This window comes from Cryptomeria japonica, chromosome 8 (genome assembly GCF_030272615.1).
Source record: "Cryptomeria japonica chromosome 8, Sugi_1.0, whole genome shotgun sequence".
Taxonomy (NCBI): domain Eukaryota; kingdom Viridiplantae; phylum Streptophyta; class Pinopsida; order Cupressales; family Cupressaceae; genus Cryptomeria; species Cryptomeria japonica.
The window spans coordinates 613,292,243-613,309,567 of record NC_081412.1 but is presented as its reverse complement, the minus strand read 5'-3'; the positions used below and the strand labels follow the sequence as shown (position 1 = coordinate 613,309,567).

Genomic DNA, 17,325 nt, shown 5'->3' with positions numbered 1-17,325 from the left:
AGACAAAGAGAAAGTTGTTATCATGATATTGTAGAGATAGTGACATTTCACAGCTCATTGAGGTGATTATAAAAGTTGTACGATACAGAGAGAAAAACTTTTAAGAGCCCCTCCATGTTGAACACAAAGGAACCATCTGAACCTTAAAAGAGAAATAACCGAGAATATAATACAACAGATAGTGAACTATCAAACCTTATCATAGTACTGAGGAAAAAATGAAGAAACAAAGATCATTATCAACGGTAATGACAGAAAAGGGTGTTAATATCTTTCAAAATAGTCATCTAATGTACAATGAGCAGTCACAGTGATAGTGCAATCATGAGCAGACTATTTTGAATGAAAAGACCAGTTGACAGGGGAAAAGTTTCATGAACATTTAAAATAGAATCACTAGAGAAAATTGATATGCTACAGAAGACTCTTCAAGCCAAACTCAGAGGAACACACAAATGTGGGCTTTCACTTGTTCAATCATTGTATCATATGGTTAGGAAACAAGCAGTAATTTGAAGGTCATAAAATGATGATATCAAATCAAGCCCTTTTGGAAACTACGCCTCATTGAAATAGTCATTTCTAAATGCTTTAAAGACAGTGCTCTTGAGGAAATAAGACTGTCATAACAGTTACAGTAAACCATGATTTTAAGACATGAAAGAAAATAGAATTTCACTGTCAAAACAGTAAGGACATTGAATTTTAGTCATATATGCTAGTAATATTTCTATTAGGACAATCATGTCTCGAAGAGAAGTTAGCCATATATACCAGCAACCATATCAATGAAACAAAATCTTTTCGAGAGGAAAAAAGACTTCCTACAAGTGAATGACTTGTACAATGAAAGCGAGCAACCTCTCCATGTGTTTTTGGATGAGAATAAATCTCAAGCAGCATTCGTTCGACGCAAATACCCTTAACTGCTTCATAGATTCCTCTATATACAAGAAATGCCAACCCCTCAAATTGGATGTGCTCGAAAAATAAATTCGCTTGCCAAGTCGTGTATGAGTGAGCTTTCCTTGTCATAAATGAACCATTCACATGTAGAAGAATCTGAAGAGAGTTGGGGCATAGAAGAGGTTACTGGCAAAGTCTGTAACAGACAAGATGGGTTTACCGATCGACCGGAAAGAGATATTGCCTGGGGGAAGATCCAGAAAACACCTTTCACCGAATTAACTAGCGCAACTTAGTTGATCTATAAATTATATGCAACGGAAAAATATTCCATTTGAAACAACCCTAAGAAGATCAAATAAGTGAATGGGGAATGTGAAGAGTATTGGTCCTTTGGGGAAAACCAAATAGACATCGACAGAGATATGTAAAGCTCTTAAAAACAGAGCAAGGAAATACAAGGCGCTACAACTCTAATATGAAAAGGCAGAGCATGTGAATACAAAGGGGACTGTGAAGTGTAAGTTACAGAAAGGACCTCGATTGAGGAGGCATCGACCCAAGAGTGTGAGAGAGGCCATTGCAAGGTACAACCAAAGGTAGGACCACGCTGGAAATGTTTGGGGCAAAGCTTAAACTAGCCAGGGGTTGAAATGCCCTAAACACAAATAAAGTAGTGGAAATTTACTTATCAAAACTTTGAAGAAAAAACAATTTGCAAAATTTACAGAGATTTTTCTGCACAATCATAGTTAGGGCAAAATTAGTACCTACTCAAGTCCTATAGGATGATTGCCCCTTCCTTCACAAACGAGTCTCTCCCATTGATTCTTGGTGGACTCTTGTCGCTCTCTGAAGGAGACCTTGAATGAAGTGCAAGAAGGAGCCATGGAATGAAGTATCTGTATAATCCTTCCCGCTAATGAAAACTACATGCCGAATACGATGCCATGAGAGGAGCAAAAGCGGGCAGATGAGTTCAATGAGAGGGAAAATAGAGTTTTATTTTACAAAAAGTGTTGTTTCTAGTGTCTTAAGTTGAGACAATTAAATAATTAAAAAATACAAATTAAGCATAAGACAAAATTGATATTTTGCCTTAAATACCTCTATTGTCTAGTAGTGACACGATCTAATCTACAAAAGTAGCATTAATAAAATATCTATAGATTGTAATAAATCTGATTTCATTAATCTCTAGTGCAGTACTTTTCAAAATCTGGTGAGTGAGATCCGGTCAAGGCAAGATCTGGTGAGGTGGATCCGAGCCATGTTCGACTGGGCAGATCCGACAGGGTCACACCACCAAAGGAGAAAGATCAAAGCACAACAGTAGGAAAACATAAACTGACTATAACATCCATACAAAATTTAAAGATCGCAGAAACAGAGAATTGGTTTTTTCTGTTATCTAGTGGAAATAAGTTTTTTTAACACTAATTTGTTATTACTTTAGACTAATTGGATATATGGCTTAAAGGAATTTTCAAAACACTAGGACATAGTAAGAGGTTAAATGAAAGTTTGTCTTATTATTATTAATTATTGAATTAAAAGTTAATACATAGTAGCTTAAAAACAAAAAAATATTGTTTAAAATTTTATGTTAGATATTAATATTAATAACAGTTTTCGCTGAATTTTTTTTAGCTTTTGGATTGTTAATTTTAAAATTTAAAGAGTTTGTGTATTTTAATATCTATTATACTATTCCAATAAACAAATAAATGAAAAAAAAAATAAAATTTCTTAACAATTATTTAATTTTATTGTAAAATAAATAACTATATATTTTTTAATTTGGAAATGTTTTTATTTTATTAATAATATATTTAATTTCATTTTATTTATAAACATTAATATATTTTTATATTTCAAAAGTTGATCAATTAAAGTTATTTTTTTTTATAAAGATCATTTGTTTCTTCCCTCCTACTATAAATTTGTAGCCTCTCAGCATAATCGTCTCTTTAAAAATATTCTTTGTCAACATGATCTCTTTTTTATTTATTGATTTGTTTTTTTTTCTTGTTCTTCAATGAACTTCCTTGATGCCCTCCTCTAATGTGATCTTCTACGTTGCATACCTTTATCTCTATTAAAAGAGACAACCTTTGGAAGTTGCTAGTTCACTTAAGAATGGTCATACTAATCATTGCTGCTATTTATCTTAGTTGCCCTCAAAAATAATAAAATCGTTGTTGATCATGCATCATTATCACCATAATCGTTGCCTTCATTATCTTTCTCATGAAGACAATTATTGTCTTAATATATTAATTCATACACAAATTTATGGAGTCTTATAAATAAGACAATTTTTCTGATAATTGACATCTTTTCATGGTGGGGGCATGACAAAGGATGCAGAGAAAGAGAGCGATGTTGTTGTTTAGGCATTATTAAAGTGCATGAAAGCAAAGGACTAAGCACACAAACCTTACTACAAGGTTTCTTTGTTCTTACAATTTATTTTAGTGTAAGTAATAAATTGTCATGTCATATGACTTGTGATTGTATGGTAGTTTTTAGAATTGTTAGTCTTGAAAACTTTCCATAGAATCAAGTAAATTAACTTTTAGTTTTATCTGTATTACATGAGTATCATAGTCTTTTTTTTTCTTCTAGTTACTATATCAAGCAAAACAATGATTTGTTGAACTAAATTTTTGCATTTCAGCTTCTTCAATGTATAATTATGTAAATGTATCGATAGTTTTACATATTTTACCTCTATTTTGGGTGGAACCTTGCACTTTTGTATCTATTGACCTTGTCATTGTTGGATAGTGACAACAATTAGAAACATAAAATAATAGAAATGAGAAATTCCTAATTTCTTCTCACCTTCAGAATAGAACTTCTTCTTTGTGAGAAAGTTCCTACATTCTTTTAAGGAGTTCTTTTTTGTGAGAAAGTTCTTGTTTTCTTTAAAGGAATTTTTACTTTGTCAGAAAGTTCCTACTTTCTTTTAAGAAGTTGATCGAGATATTTTTATGTTGGTGACAATCGAATTTTGAAGACTTTTTGCATATATCTATGTTGCCTATGAAGGCAAATGGGATGTGATTGTTGTTGTTGTTGTATGTGCAAATTCAAACTTCAAAAAGAAGAGTATCTATGAAGTTTGTAATTATTTCTCTAGAGAAATAAGAATACCAATACCTTGCCCCATAAATGTTTCCTTGGCATTTTGTCAAATTTTTACCATGTAAATTCGTGTCTTGTGTGTTGTTTTGACTTTCATTTCATTTCTTCAATATTTATTTGCATCTAACTTGTTTTGCAATATTTAATTATCTAGGGTTTTTGCTTCCACTTGCACAACAAGTGGTATTAGAGCAATTATTTTTTTAGTGGTTGTTAGAATTTGGTTTTTTTTTTCCAGCATAAATGGCAAAAGCTTTGAATGCTAGGTTTGAGGTGGAGAAATTTAATGGAAAAAATAACTTTGAGCTATGGAGGCTCAAGACACATGATTTGTTAGTGCAACAAGGATTGCACAAGGCATTGGTAGGAAAATCAAAGAAACCTACAGATATGTCCGATGAGGACTAGGAAGATATAGATATGAGACCTCTAAGTAAATTTGGTTGTGTTTGGTAGATGAAGTTCCTTTTGATATTGTTGGAGAAGATACAATAGTACATTTATGGAGCAGAATGGAGAGTCTTTACATGACAAAATCCTTAACAAACTGAATCTACTCGAAGAGGCAACTGTATAGTTTTTCTAAGGTACAAAAATTGCCAATCATTTAAATGTTTTCAATACTCTTATTTGTCAATTGGGTCTTGGAATCACTTAGTCACTTCTATTAGCTTTAGTACAACTGACTCTATTAATTTTGATTCTTTTGTGGGAGCTTTGTTGTTTGAAGAGGTGCGAAAAAGTCTAATGTAGAAACCTCCACACTAGAAGCAATGGTGGCTAGAGGTCGATCCACAGAAAAGGGGGAGCATTCGAGAGGTAAATCCAGATCCAAGTCAAGAGGGAAAAAGGGTATGAAATGTTTATATCGCAAATCAAGGCATCTCAAGAAGGATTGTTGGAAAAGGAAAGAGGAGAAGAAAAATCTGCTGAGACTGGAGTGCTATATATTTGTAATATCTTACAACATCAAGATGAATGGATTTTGGATTCTCATGCTTCTGCTCACATGTGTGCACATAGGAGTTGGTTTTCCACTTACCAACCTATTGATGGAGGTGTTGTTCTTATGGGAAATAACTCCTCTTGTAAGAGTGTTGGGATTGGGAGCACTAGAATCAAGATGTTCGATGGTGTTGTAAAGAAATTAACAGAGATAAGACATGTACCAGAACTAAAAAAGAATTTTATTTCCTTGAGTGTTATGGATCCTGGTGGTTATAAATTATTTTGTCAAGGTGGAGTACTCAAAGTGTCCAAGGGCATTTTAGTGGTCATGAAATCTATAGAAGTTGGAAACCTTTACAAGCTAGCAGGGAGTACTGAGATAAATGAGGCAACGATGGCATCTAAGGAAGTAGATGAATCTACTCGTTTATGGCATCAACGGTTGGGTCATATGAGTGAGAACGGGCTAAAGGTACTCGTAAATCATAAGTTACTTCCAAGTTTAAAATCTTTGAATTTGAATTTTTGCAAGCATTGTATCTTTGAGAAGCAATATACATAGAAGTTTAATCAGGTAGTCATACAAGTAAAGGTGTTCTAGACTATGTCCATTCAGATGTTTGGGGTCCATCCCTTGGAGTTTCTTTTGGAAGGTCATCATATTTTGTGACATTTATAGATGACTACTCCAAAAAGGTATGGGTCTATTTTATTAAAATCAAAGCTGATGTGTTTGAGTTTTGGTTGAAAAGAGTACTGATAGATCAATTAAGTTTCTAACGAGAGACAATGGAGGTGAGTTCACATCTTTGGAGTTTGAAAATTATTGCAAGGAAGTTGGGATCGTAAGGCATAAAACCATGGTTTACACTCCTCAGCAAAATGGTGTTGTTGAACACATAAATATGACTCTTCTAGAGAGAGCAAGGAGCATGCTCAGTAATGCCAAATTGCAGAAAAAGTTGTGGGCAGAAGCAATTAATACAACATGCTATTGGTGAATTGGTAACCATCAGTTGCAATAGATTGTAAGATTCCTAAAGAGGTATGGATAGGTCATTCATGTGATTATTCAAATCTAATTTTTTTCTAGCTGTGATCCTTATGTTCTTGTTTCTAAAGATCAACATTCTAAATTAGACGCTAAATCCAAGAAATACTCCTTTGTTGGTTATGGTGATGGACTTAAGGGATGTATATTATGAGATCCTACTGCCCACAAAATCATCATTAACATAGATGTAGTATTTGATGGATCTTCTCTAACAAAATCAGACATTGTAGAAAATGTTTTGGAACATGAAAAAGTACCACAATATCCACAAGTTCAGTTGGAGATTCAACCATCTATAAAAGAGAGGGAGCAGGAAAATCCTTCTGAAGAAGAAGGTGCAAATTTAGAAGACCTACCGGAAAGTTTGGAAACACCACAACCATCTCTAAGGAGATCTACACGAGTTAGAAATTCTCCTAAATGGTATGATGATTTTGTTTCATCAGTTGCTTTGATGTCTAACGACGAGGAATCGAGTTGTTATCAGGAAGAAGTGAATGGCACTAAAAATGCTAAATAGAAAATATCCATGAAAGAAGAAATAGATGCCTTGGAGAAAAATAAGATATGGGACTTGGTAGAACTTCCAAAGGGTAGGAAAGTTGTTGGTTGCAAGTGGGTGCACAAACTGAAGAAGGGTGTTGATGATAAAATTTACAAGGCAAAGTTGCTAGCAAAAGGATATTGTCAGAAAGAAGGCATTGAATTTCATGAGGATTTTTCACCATTTGTTAAGTTTGTTTCTATTTGAGTTGTATTAGCATTAGTTGCATTACTTGACCTTGAGTTAGAGCAACTAGATGTTAAAACAACATTTTTACATGGAGATTTGGATGAGGAGATATATATGGAACAACCGGAAGGGTTTGTTCAAGATTGGAACAAAAAAATTGTTTGCAAACTCAAGAAGTCATGGTATGGCCTGAAGCAGTCACCCAGATAATGTTGTAAGAATTTTGATTCCTTCATGGTGAGCCAAGACTTTGTAAGAAGTGAGTATGACCATTGTGTTTACTTTAAAAGTTAAAAAAATGGCTTATTCATTATCTTGGTGTTATATGCTGATGATATGCTTGTAACAAGTAAAAGCATGGATGAAATCAATAAGTTAAATGATCGGATGGCTAGGAGATTTGACATGAAGGATGTAGGAGCAACAAAACAAATTTTGGATATAGAGATACACAAAGACATGGAACATGGTAAGCTTTGGTTATCACAATAGAAATATGTGGAGAAGATCCTCATAAGATTCAGTATGCAAGATGTGAAACCTGTAAATATCCCTTTGGATTCCTATTTTAAGTTTCCTTCAAGTTTATGTCCTATTACTAAGGAAGAAAAAGATTATATGTCTCATGTACCATATGCTAATGCAGTAGGAAATTTGATGTATGCAATAGTATGTACAAGATCGGATATTTCACATGCAATTGGTGTTGTTAGTAGATACATGGATAATCCAAGTAAAGACCATTGGGCAGTAATGAAATGGGTGCTTCTTTAGCTCAAAGCAGAGTTCCCAAACTCGCCGCGAGTCAGGCGAGTTCGCCGAGTTGGCGAGTCGAGCCAAGCTCGGCGAGTTTCGCTGACTCGGGGCTCGGACTCGGCGAGTTTTGACCATAGCTTGCTTGACTCGCGAGTTAGGCGAGTTATGGCAAAACTCGCCGAGTCCAAGCTCCAAAACTCGGCCACCACAGGTCAATGTTTTGACTTGTTTGACAAGTTAGTATCTTCGTCAGGATTCATATATGGAATATAACATTTAAGTATAAGTGACATTTCCTTATGTCTTTTCTCTTTCTTATACTTTAAGTTATATTCCATATATATTGTCAGGATGTTTGAGAGTGGTTTCGGACCTCCATGAGTTATAATGCAAAATATAGTTTTTGAAGGATCCTTCAAATTTCCAGACTTAGTCAAATTTCAGGCCATTTCAGGATCAGGATGACATTCCAGACTTTTAAGGCGAGTTCACTCTGACCATGATGTAAGGGATGGGACCTAGGAGGACACTATGCATTCAACCAAGGTTTGATTTAGCAACTTGAAGCGTGACCAGATAGTACACAAAAACCCTAGGAATGATCTAAATAACCCCTAATCACTCAACTGACCTAACCTCCTTCACTCCACCTTGAGGAGATCCACCTGATTTGATGACCTTTGAGAAACTCAATCCCTTCAATGCAAAGGCTAAGACACTAAAACGACCAACAACAAAACTAAAAGAGATAACCCTAGAAAGCAAAAAGTGGGGGTCTTCATTTGCAATGGGGCAATGTGTGAGTACCTCACAACAGGGATGTTTCTTAAAATTTTGAAAAAAGGGGGTGAGTTGGGGATATTTCCTACCTATCCCCACATCCCAAAAAATCCCCCCATGGGGCACAAGGTTATTTTTGGCAAGGGACATGTCTCTGAGGAGCATATTTCAAACCCTTCTGGCCTCACAATTCCCCCTTCCATCCAACATATATATAGCCTAAAAACGAAGAGGTCCAAGAAAGACCAAGGTCAACTATAGTCCCAAGTTAAAACCTAAGTTCAAAAAGCACACTATTTAATGCTACCATACACAAGCATTCCTTACAGTTTCCAAGTGAAGATGTTCATGATGTCTCATGTTGGTGCTCCCAAAATTTCAATTTGGCCAAAGAAAATACTAAACAGAAGCCCCAAACAAGTAGATACTCTACTAGCATGCCTTTCATGGCATAACAAGCTAGCACACATTATAATTGGGCTTTATTCAATAATGGGTGCATGAAACAAGTTTTAAATTGTTAAAAATCTCTTAATTTCAAGGTTTTTTTAATTTTGCCGAGTCGTTGCCGAGTCATAGCCGAGTAGCCGAGTCACGAGTCGAGTCGGCCTTGCCGAGTCCGAGCCGAGTCCGAGTCTAGGAACTTTGGCTCAAAGGCACAAGTGATTGTTATATCTATTATGATGGTTGCAACAGTTCAGTGTATGGTTATGTTGATTTCAATTTTGTAGGTGAGTTGGACAAAAGGAGACCTACATCAGGTTATGTCTTTACTCTTGTAGGTGGAGCTATTTGTTGGATGTAAAAGCTTCAAGAAACAATTGCTTTATCCACAACCGAGGAAGAGTATATGGCTATCTCACATTCATGTAAAAACGCAAATTGGTTGAAGGGTTTTTTGGGCACTGAACTTGGAAAAGTACATGACAGAGTGATTGTATTCTGTGATAGTCAAAGTGCTTTTCATTTGGCCAAAAATCCAGATTATCATAGTAGAACCAAGCATACTAAAATTAAGTACCATTTTGTAAGACAGGTTATTGATGGAGGTGGAACTTAATCCTTGGAAAAGTTCATACACTTAAAAATTGTTCAGACATGTTTACAAAACCAGTACTAGTAGAGAGGTCGAAATGGGCGGTCACTTCTCTTGGCTTGCAGAAGGGGTGGTGGTGGTTTTGGGCAGTTCTCAGGTAAATTTTTGTCAAGGTGGAGATTGTTGGATAGTGACAACAATTAGAAACACAAAATAATAGAAATGGGAAATTCCTAATTTCTTCTCACCTTCAGAATAGTATTTCTTCTTTGTGAAAATTTTCCTACGTTCTTTTAAGGAGTTCTTCTTTGTGAGAAAATTCCTGTTTTCTTTTAAGGAGTTTTTTCTCTGTGAGAAAGTTCCTACTTTCCTTTAAGGAGTTGAGCGAGATATTTCATGTTGGTGGCAGTTGCATTTAGAAGAATTTTTGTATATATCTATGTTGTCTGTGAAGGCAAATGGGATGTAATTGTTGTTGTTGTATTTGCAAATTCAGACTGCAAAAAGAAGAGTAGCTGTGAAGTTTGTATTCATTTTTCCTGAGCAATAAGAATACTGATACCTTGCCCCGTGGATGTTTCCTTGGCATTTTGTCAAGGTTTTACCATGTAAATTCATATCTTGTGTTTTGTTTTGATCTTCATTTCTTTTCTTCAATATTTCTTTGCATCTAACTTGTTTTGCAATATTTAATTATCTGGGGTTTTTGCTTCCATTTGCACAATAATCATTCCATATTCCAATGGATTTCCATGATTACCTTCCTTTCAAAAAAAACTGCATGCCACGATATACTACCTCTATGATGACATCATGACCACTCAGTAAGGAATATATTAGTGCTTAGGGAGCAAATACTAGTGAGATCACCCCTCATATTTATCCATACAAATTTTTATCGTTAATAGATCCTGCTATTATCATTCACCAAATAAAATTCATGCAAAGAGTAATGACACCATGCTAATGAATTAGGCAATTTGAGGCATAACGATTGATTTTTAATTTCGAGTGTCATCTATTTTCTACAAGTATAAAAAAATATTTTTAAAAGCTCAGTTTCATTCATTTCATTTATTTAGTTCTTTCTTATGTCAATTCTTTCGCTTGCATAGAATGATGACATTGCATTAATGAATAAGACGAATTGTGGCATAAACACTGATTTTAAAGTCCATAGTGCCATTCATTTTCTCATTCATTTTCTTCAAGTATAACTAAATAATTTTTAAAAGTTTAATTTGTTCATTTCATTTGTTTAGTTGAAAGATCAATTAAATGAACATAAGAAAAATACAATAAATATAGAATTTTGGTGGAAAATAACACAGAAGTAAATGTAAACTGTGTTTCAACATATTCTCTAATAAAATTCTAAAACAAGTTACCTTGCAAAAATTACAAATACGAAAACAAATTCTTTTGAAATTTATAATGAAGAGTCACGATTTTCTCAACTTACCATTTCATACCACATGCATGGAGAATCTATTGGACAATGACATAAAGTGAAGCCCATTGCACAAAATATGCACCTCAAAACCAGGGTAAGCGTTGACATTAGAGTGAACTCCATTCAATGAGTTTTTGAATGTCTTGATATCTAAAGAAAGAAGTATTTAGATAATTATTTGTTAGTAATTATTACTTTTATATGTCAGTGTATCAATGGATACATACCATACTATTGAGACCAACATCAATGAAGAGAAACAAGGCACCAATTCAGATTATCGTTTCAGAATGACAATTTAGAAACACAATCAACAATACATATAATTCAAAGACAACAATTCAAGTAGCAATCCTTCGTAAAACAATCAGTACTATCCAAGATTGACATTTTCAATTCATGAAGAAATATTAATCAGCAATAGTCTAGTAAATTCATCAAGTTATTAATTTTGAAATTTAGGTAACGTTTGAAAGTTGACAGGGGTCTGAGCTTACAGGTGGGCTAAGGGTTGGAAGGACAGGTCTTTTCATGCCCTTGACAAGCTAAGGTTGGGATCTTAGTTATTGTCATTGTCGAATTACGGATCGAGTCCTCTAATCCAATAGTTTGCAAAATATTTCCGAAGAATTCATATGTTGATCAACTTTGGATATTATGATATGATTTATTGGCCTAATAATACATAATAAATTTGTAATCTTAAATAAAACTATTATCATATTTTGAACAAATATTATTATTTTAAAGATCCCAAAAGAAAACATTACATTGTATCTCATTATGAGATGAGTATTGTTAAACCTAGGATTCTTCACTTGTATTATCTTTCACTGGCTTCCGATGATGCCTAAATTACTTTGTAACTCCCGTATGACTCGCTGTATTTCCTATGATTAGATTCCTTGCAAGTATATCATCATGACCTCTATGATAATATTTTTTTGTATTTTCTATGACATTACAATGTCCTATAAATACCCTTCTCGAGTTAACCACATTAAACTTTAATTCATAATAAAAATAACTTTTGCACTAATACAACTTAATATCAAAATCAAGTAGCATAAGATGTGTGGCAGCGCCATTAAATGAAGTATTGAACACTTTTTTTGGGGGGTAATTTTTCAATCTTCACGGTCACTACGTTTTATATCAAATGTTGCAGGCAAGGATGCTTTGTTTAATTGATGTGGTCACTGCTGTTTTCTTTGGGAGGAGTTTTGATGAATGGGTTTTGAATTCCCAATTACCAAAAGATAATCATGCTAAGTTAAGTAAAATGAGAAATTATTTGAATGACGTTTCAACATTTAAAATCACAACATTAAACTTCTTTATTTTTTTTGACAGCAGAAAGATGAAGAACTAATTTTCAGAACTGCATTGTCCAATAAATAAAACCAAGACAATACACCACTTGATTTGTCATTCGAATCAACCCGATGAAGCTCTCGAATTTGCAGTTTTTTCTGGACAGATTACTACCAAGCTCCACCAGGCATAGGCATCCAACTAAATTGACATAACAGAAACCATGAGAAAGATGTGATTTTCATAACTGTGTAAATTTTGAACCGGCATCAGATTTGCTCCTTTCGCAGCGCTCAAGAAAGCAGGGGCGAACTCTTAAATATTCTCACAATTTCCAATATCCTCTATCACTGCCAAACTAATTGCAATTGGTTAATTTTGGCCTAGACGTCTCCAGTAAGCCTTCAAAATCTATTCCAGTTATTAGTGTATGCTTCTAAACAATCCCACGACCTTCCTCAGGGAGTTAGCGGTTCAGTCTAAAGGTTGACCTTCAATTACAATTTCAAACATGCTATTTTAATCTTGATTGAGGTTTGAATCATTGCACTAGATCCTCAGGAGACTCAGAAATTAAAAAGACACCCAAACTCATAATATCCTATCAGCTGGAAGGGTCGACTTGTTGTCCAAAATTCAAACCAGCCAAATCCTAAAGAATCGTTTCTTCATACCTGTTTCCACTTAATCCACAGCTTTTTGGTCACAAGTTCTTATGTAATATAGTCTATTGGCTAAATATTTCTTCCTAGGATTTTGAATGTGTATGAATAAAACACTAGTGAAAACAAGTTATTCAAAATTTTATTAGATTTATGTGTATATCAATACATACATTATGATGTGTGAGAGATTTTTGTGTATATCAATACATCAATTATGATATATGAAAGTAATTAAAGAATTAGTGCATTTTAAGAGTTGGTGCATCCTAAGAATTGGATAACCATGTCTTCTAGATAATTATGTACAATATTTATAATATTAAAATTATAAAACCCTAAAAAAAATTCAAATATTCAAATAAGTTTTTAGTTCGTCTAACCTAATTAGATTCTGAATTGAGTTATATTTATAATTTCAATGAATGAATAAATGGGTCAAATGTGCAGAGAATGCCCCAAATGTGGAGGCAAACGGATCCTTCCAACCCAACAAATCGATCTGCAGGTGAGATAAATTTTTATTCGAACGTTTGTGTCTTTATCCCCCATCTGAATCCAATTTTAAAATTCACTCGTTATTTCAATTGACAGTGACTGCCAAGAGATATATTTCGCTAAAGATATATTTCTCAGTCACAGCGGTAAGCAGAAATTTTTTGTTCGACAGCTATACAGAGACCTCACAAACCAAGGAGTGTCCTGCTTCTTTGATCAAGATCCCGAAAGTTTGCCACTGGGAGAAGATTTCCCTTCTCGTATATTTGAAGCCGCCAAGACATGCAAAGCAACAGTTTTGCTTCTCTCTGAGAATTTCCTCGAATCTAAGTGGCCAATGCTGGAACTCTCGGCTTTCATGGAAGCGAGAGACAAAACCCGTACAAATCCCAATCTCAAAATTGTACCCTTTTTCTTTCTAGTTTCACCCGATGTTCTTGAAAGCTTTACACCAGGCAACGAAAAGTGGAAACAGTTGGGGATATCCGAGGGAGAGCAAAACAACTGGTACCGTGCTTTGAATGCACTACGGCGGACGAATGGGTTGATGTTCAATGAAGGTGATGACGAAGGGGAGTTCAGAGATAAAATTGTGAAAGAAATCTGGCATACAATAACACCCTCACCAAGGTATCATGTCCCTCGGATGCAAGGGCAAGTACGAATGTGTCAGGTGAAGAAAGAAAGCTCACTACCTTCTTTTTCTTTTTTCACGTGTGTATACAGACTCATGGGTTCACTACATTTATTGGCTACAGGAGATTGCAGATTTCTTCAACATTGTTCATTCGGACGCAAAGAGAATCAGTGTTGCAGGATTGTATGGAATACCGGGCCACGGGAAAACTACACTTGCCAAGGCTTTCTGCAACTTCAAATTGGGGGATTTCGAAGGTAAAGTATGTCATCTGGAATTTTCCAGAGGCGATCCATTGCAAAGAGTAAAAATTGCTCTGCAGTATGTCACTCACTGCCCTCCATGGATTCTCTAGACACTGACAGATCCAGATCAGGTGAGTGATTGCCTACAATGCAATTTTGTTTACAGGATGTTCTTTCTTTCCATAAATAATTCTCTATACAGGTCCAGTTATGTAAATGATTCTAAACGAAGACTGGTGAACAAGATGTATAACTATTATGCATTATAACTTACAGGCAAAAGTTGAGTTGGACAGAAGAGTGAAGGGCCAAAGGGTTTTGTTGGTTCTCGACAATATCACAGAGGAAAACATAGACGAAGTGAGATATTATGTTGAGGCAGACTTCAGGAAAGAAAGTTGCATTCTTTTGAGCACGCAGCGTAGATGTTTTAGTAAAGCATTTCAAACTTGAGTTGCAGTCATGCATGCGCGCTCCAAGGCTTGAAAAAGACGAGGCCATACACATTATTAGAAAGAACATCTATAGAAGAGTCCACGCTGGGGGAAGACGACAAAAATACTGCTTTGAAGTGTGCAAACAGATGTTCATTCAGAGAGGTCGGTTGGATAGGTCGAACATTTCATCCGTTAGCCTTAAAAGCTTTTGGCGGCCACCTCTTCAGTAAATACGGTTCGCATCTGTCAAAATGGGTTGCTGAGATAGATGACATGGTAGACCGACCCGGTGATGGTTTGGATGAAGTGTTCATTTTGCTGGGCAAAGCTTTCGATGACGTGCGTTTTGAGTACCGCACCATATTCATACTTCTCACCATATATATGCTGCCCAATATGTCTACCCAGAAAGTTACTGAGTGGCTAGCAATAATTTGCAACAAAGAGATCTTGTTTATTGAGAAAGCAGTGAGTTGAATATTTTCTTGTAGACCTTTTTAGTTTGTGATTTGGTTGTTTTAGTTGAGAAAACGTTGAACGCTTAATTTATATGTGGTTTCAGGTTGAGGATCTATGTAAGAAGGCATTTATTGAAGAATTTGGACCTGAAATTCGTATACATGACCTATATATTGAATTCGCTCGGAGCAAAGCAAATGAAATGAGGAGATGGCTGTGGTGGAAGGGTGACCCACCTAGTACACGTGGGTTACTATCATCAGAAGACAATTCAGGGTTTGAATTGGCTAAATTGGAGCAGTGCAACCATCGAAGACCATCCCAGATCGTCCCCCAGGACCTTCAAAATCTATGGTTGCTTCAGCTCCTAGGTGTGCGGACTGAGAGCACGCTTGACTTAGGCAAAATGGGTCGTCTCAGAAGTATCACATCACACAAATGCAATGACCTGGAAGCACTTGAATGTATGGAAAATATCCAACAACTAGCGTGGCTTCAGATAAGCGAGGTACATCCACTGTTTAAACTTCCTGAGCTAAGCAGCTTCCAAGGTTTACAACATCTTGAGATCAACATTGCACTCAGCCAGGTGCTCAATCAGCTGGGAGATCTTACCTGTTGTGTTTCTCTGAGAGAGATTAATGTTTGCTGCCCATCCCTCTTGGAGTTCCCAAGGTTACATGGTTTGCTGCATTTGGAGAAAGTGGAATTTAGAGTGTGTAAGAAAGTGAAGGGGCCCCTCGACTGTACAGAATGTGTGGAGCTGCAATGTATTGTCCTCGACAGTTGCTGCGCGATGGCTTACGCACCGCTCCTTGCTGTAAGAAACTATCAAAAATTTTATTGCAAGAATGTGATGCATTGACGACATGTCCAGATATAGATGTGCCAAGTGCTTTAAAGATACTAGAATTGTTCATTTCATCAGAAGATGCGTCAGCGCCCAAAAGATGAGAGTCTTGTTACGGACTGGAGAATCTTCAACTATGGAATATGCAGTGTCTGAAGGAGCTTCCAAGTTTCACGCTTTTATCGAATTTGACTGTGCTCAGGCTTGACAAATGTAGTATAAGGGACCCACCAGATCTCACATGTTGTGCCTCGTTGGAGGATGTTTACTTTTTCAAACTAATATATTTAGAAAGGTTTCCCAATTTCTCAGGACTGAGGAAGTTAAAGAACTTAAGTTTATATGATTGCTGGAGCATTCAAGATCCTCCTGATATTAGTGGCTGCATTCAGTTACAGGTATTCCATCTAGTCTATAATGACAATATGGAAGGACTTCCAAACATGGGCGAGTTTTCACAATTAGAGGAAGTCAAACTGAGTTGGCGTTCTGAGTATGAGAAAGGGCATGTAGATTGTGAGTATTTTCACCCTTGTGAGGGTCCTCAATCTTTTCAAGAGGAAAGGTTCCCAAACTTACGCGGTGCGGAAATGTTTCCGCAAAGCCTTGAATTCTATAGGAATCTTCAACCTTCTGTGGAATTAGTTTCAATGACATTTGAGTATAATGAGAATCTTCGATCTTGGGTGGAATGTTATAACGAGGAAAGCTCCCCAAGCATAAGTAATGCGGAAATTGTTCCCCAATGTCTCGAATTCAATGATGATCCTCAACAATGGGCGGAAATGGTTCCACAAAGTCTTCTATTCAAAAAGGATCTTCAATCTTATGTGAAAAAGAGTGCTCGAAATCTTCAATCTTATGTAAAAAGAAGGATTCGACCACTTCAATCTTCTATGAAGAGGGTTCTCCAAAGTCTTGCAGCGATGGTTAAATATTGCCTTCCATCCTCGGAGCTCATGATGGCATGTCAACCTCGTACTCATGATGAGGATCTCATTAGTGGAGCTCCACATTGTATTCGTTATGAGGATCTTCAACCTTGTTTGGAGCGTTATAAATATGAAACCTTCTGGAACTTAAATGATGTAAGCGCACTAGAAGCATTGAAAGAGTGGCAATGGCTAAAGGGCAAGAAAATATTGGTGAAAAAGTATGTCCGTAGAAGGATTACCTATTACTCTCTCACTGCTCCATATAGATTGGGCAAGTGAAGCCAATTTAAGAATAGTCAAGAGTCTACGGAAAGAACAGATTTTGATTTATATGTTATACACTACTTTTTTTTGTGTTGAAGAAAGATTGATAATTGCAAATCGTTGCCAAACAACTTCCAAAAATACATTGTAAAGGAATGGTTGTTTTATGCATGCATAATTTTATTGGAGATATATATTTTGCTTTGAA

General features: G+C 35.7%; 1 protein-coding gene and 1 long non-coding RNA gene across 3 annotated transcripts in view; one reads left to right on the top strand and one right to left on the bottom strand.

The window, feature by feature from the left end:
* LOC131055970 (uncharacterized) overlaps positions 1-1,898 on the bottom strand; it is a 10,384-nt gene extending 8,486 nt beyond the window's left edge. The window contains exon 1 of the long non-coding RNA XR_009108567.2: positions 1,677-1,898. This is a non-coding gene — a long non-coding RNA (uncharacterized LOC131055970). The remainder of the gene's footprint in view (positions 1-1,676) is intronic.
* The window catches only part of LOC131055969 (disease resistance protein RUN1), a 27,328-nt gene extending 10,003 nt beyond the window's left edge, over positions 1-17,325 (top strand). Inside the window, exons 2-6 of one of the 2 annotated variants that reach the window (XM_057990287.2) lie at positions 13,243-13,300; positions 13,387-13,963; positions 14,049-14,303; positions 14,449-15,077; positions 15,172-17,325. In XM_057990287.2, the coding sequence (XP_057846270.2) occupies positions 13,243-13,300; positions 13,387-13,963; positions 14,049-14,282 (869 nt within the window). In that variant the 3' untranslated portion in view covers positions 14,283-14,303; positions 14,449-15,077; positions 15,172-17,325. Of the gene's footprint in view, positions 1-13,242; positions 13,301-13,386; positions 13,964-14,048; positions 14,304-14,448; positions 15,078-15,171 lie in introns of those variants that run through there. The other variant, XM_057990286.2, reaches the window with a different exon arrangement.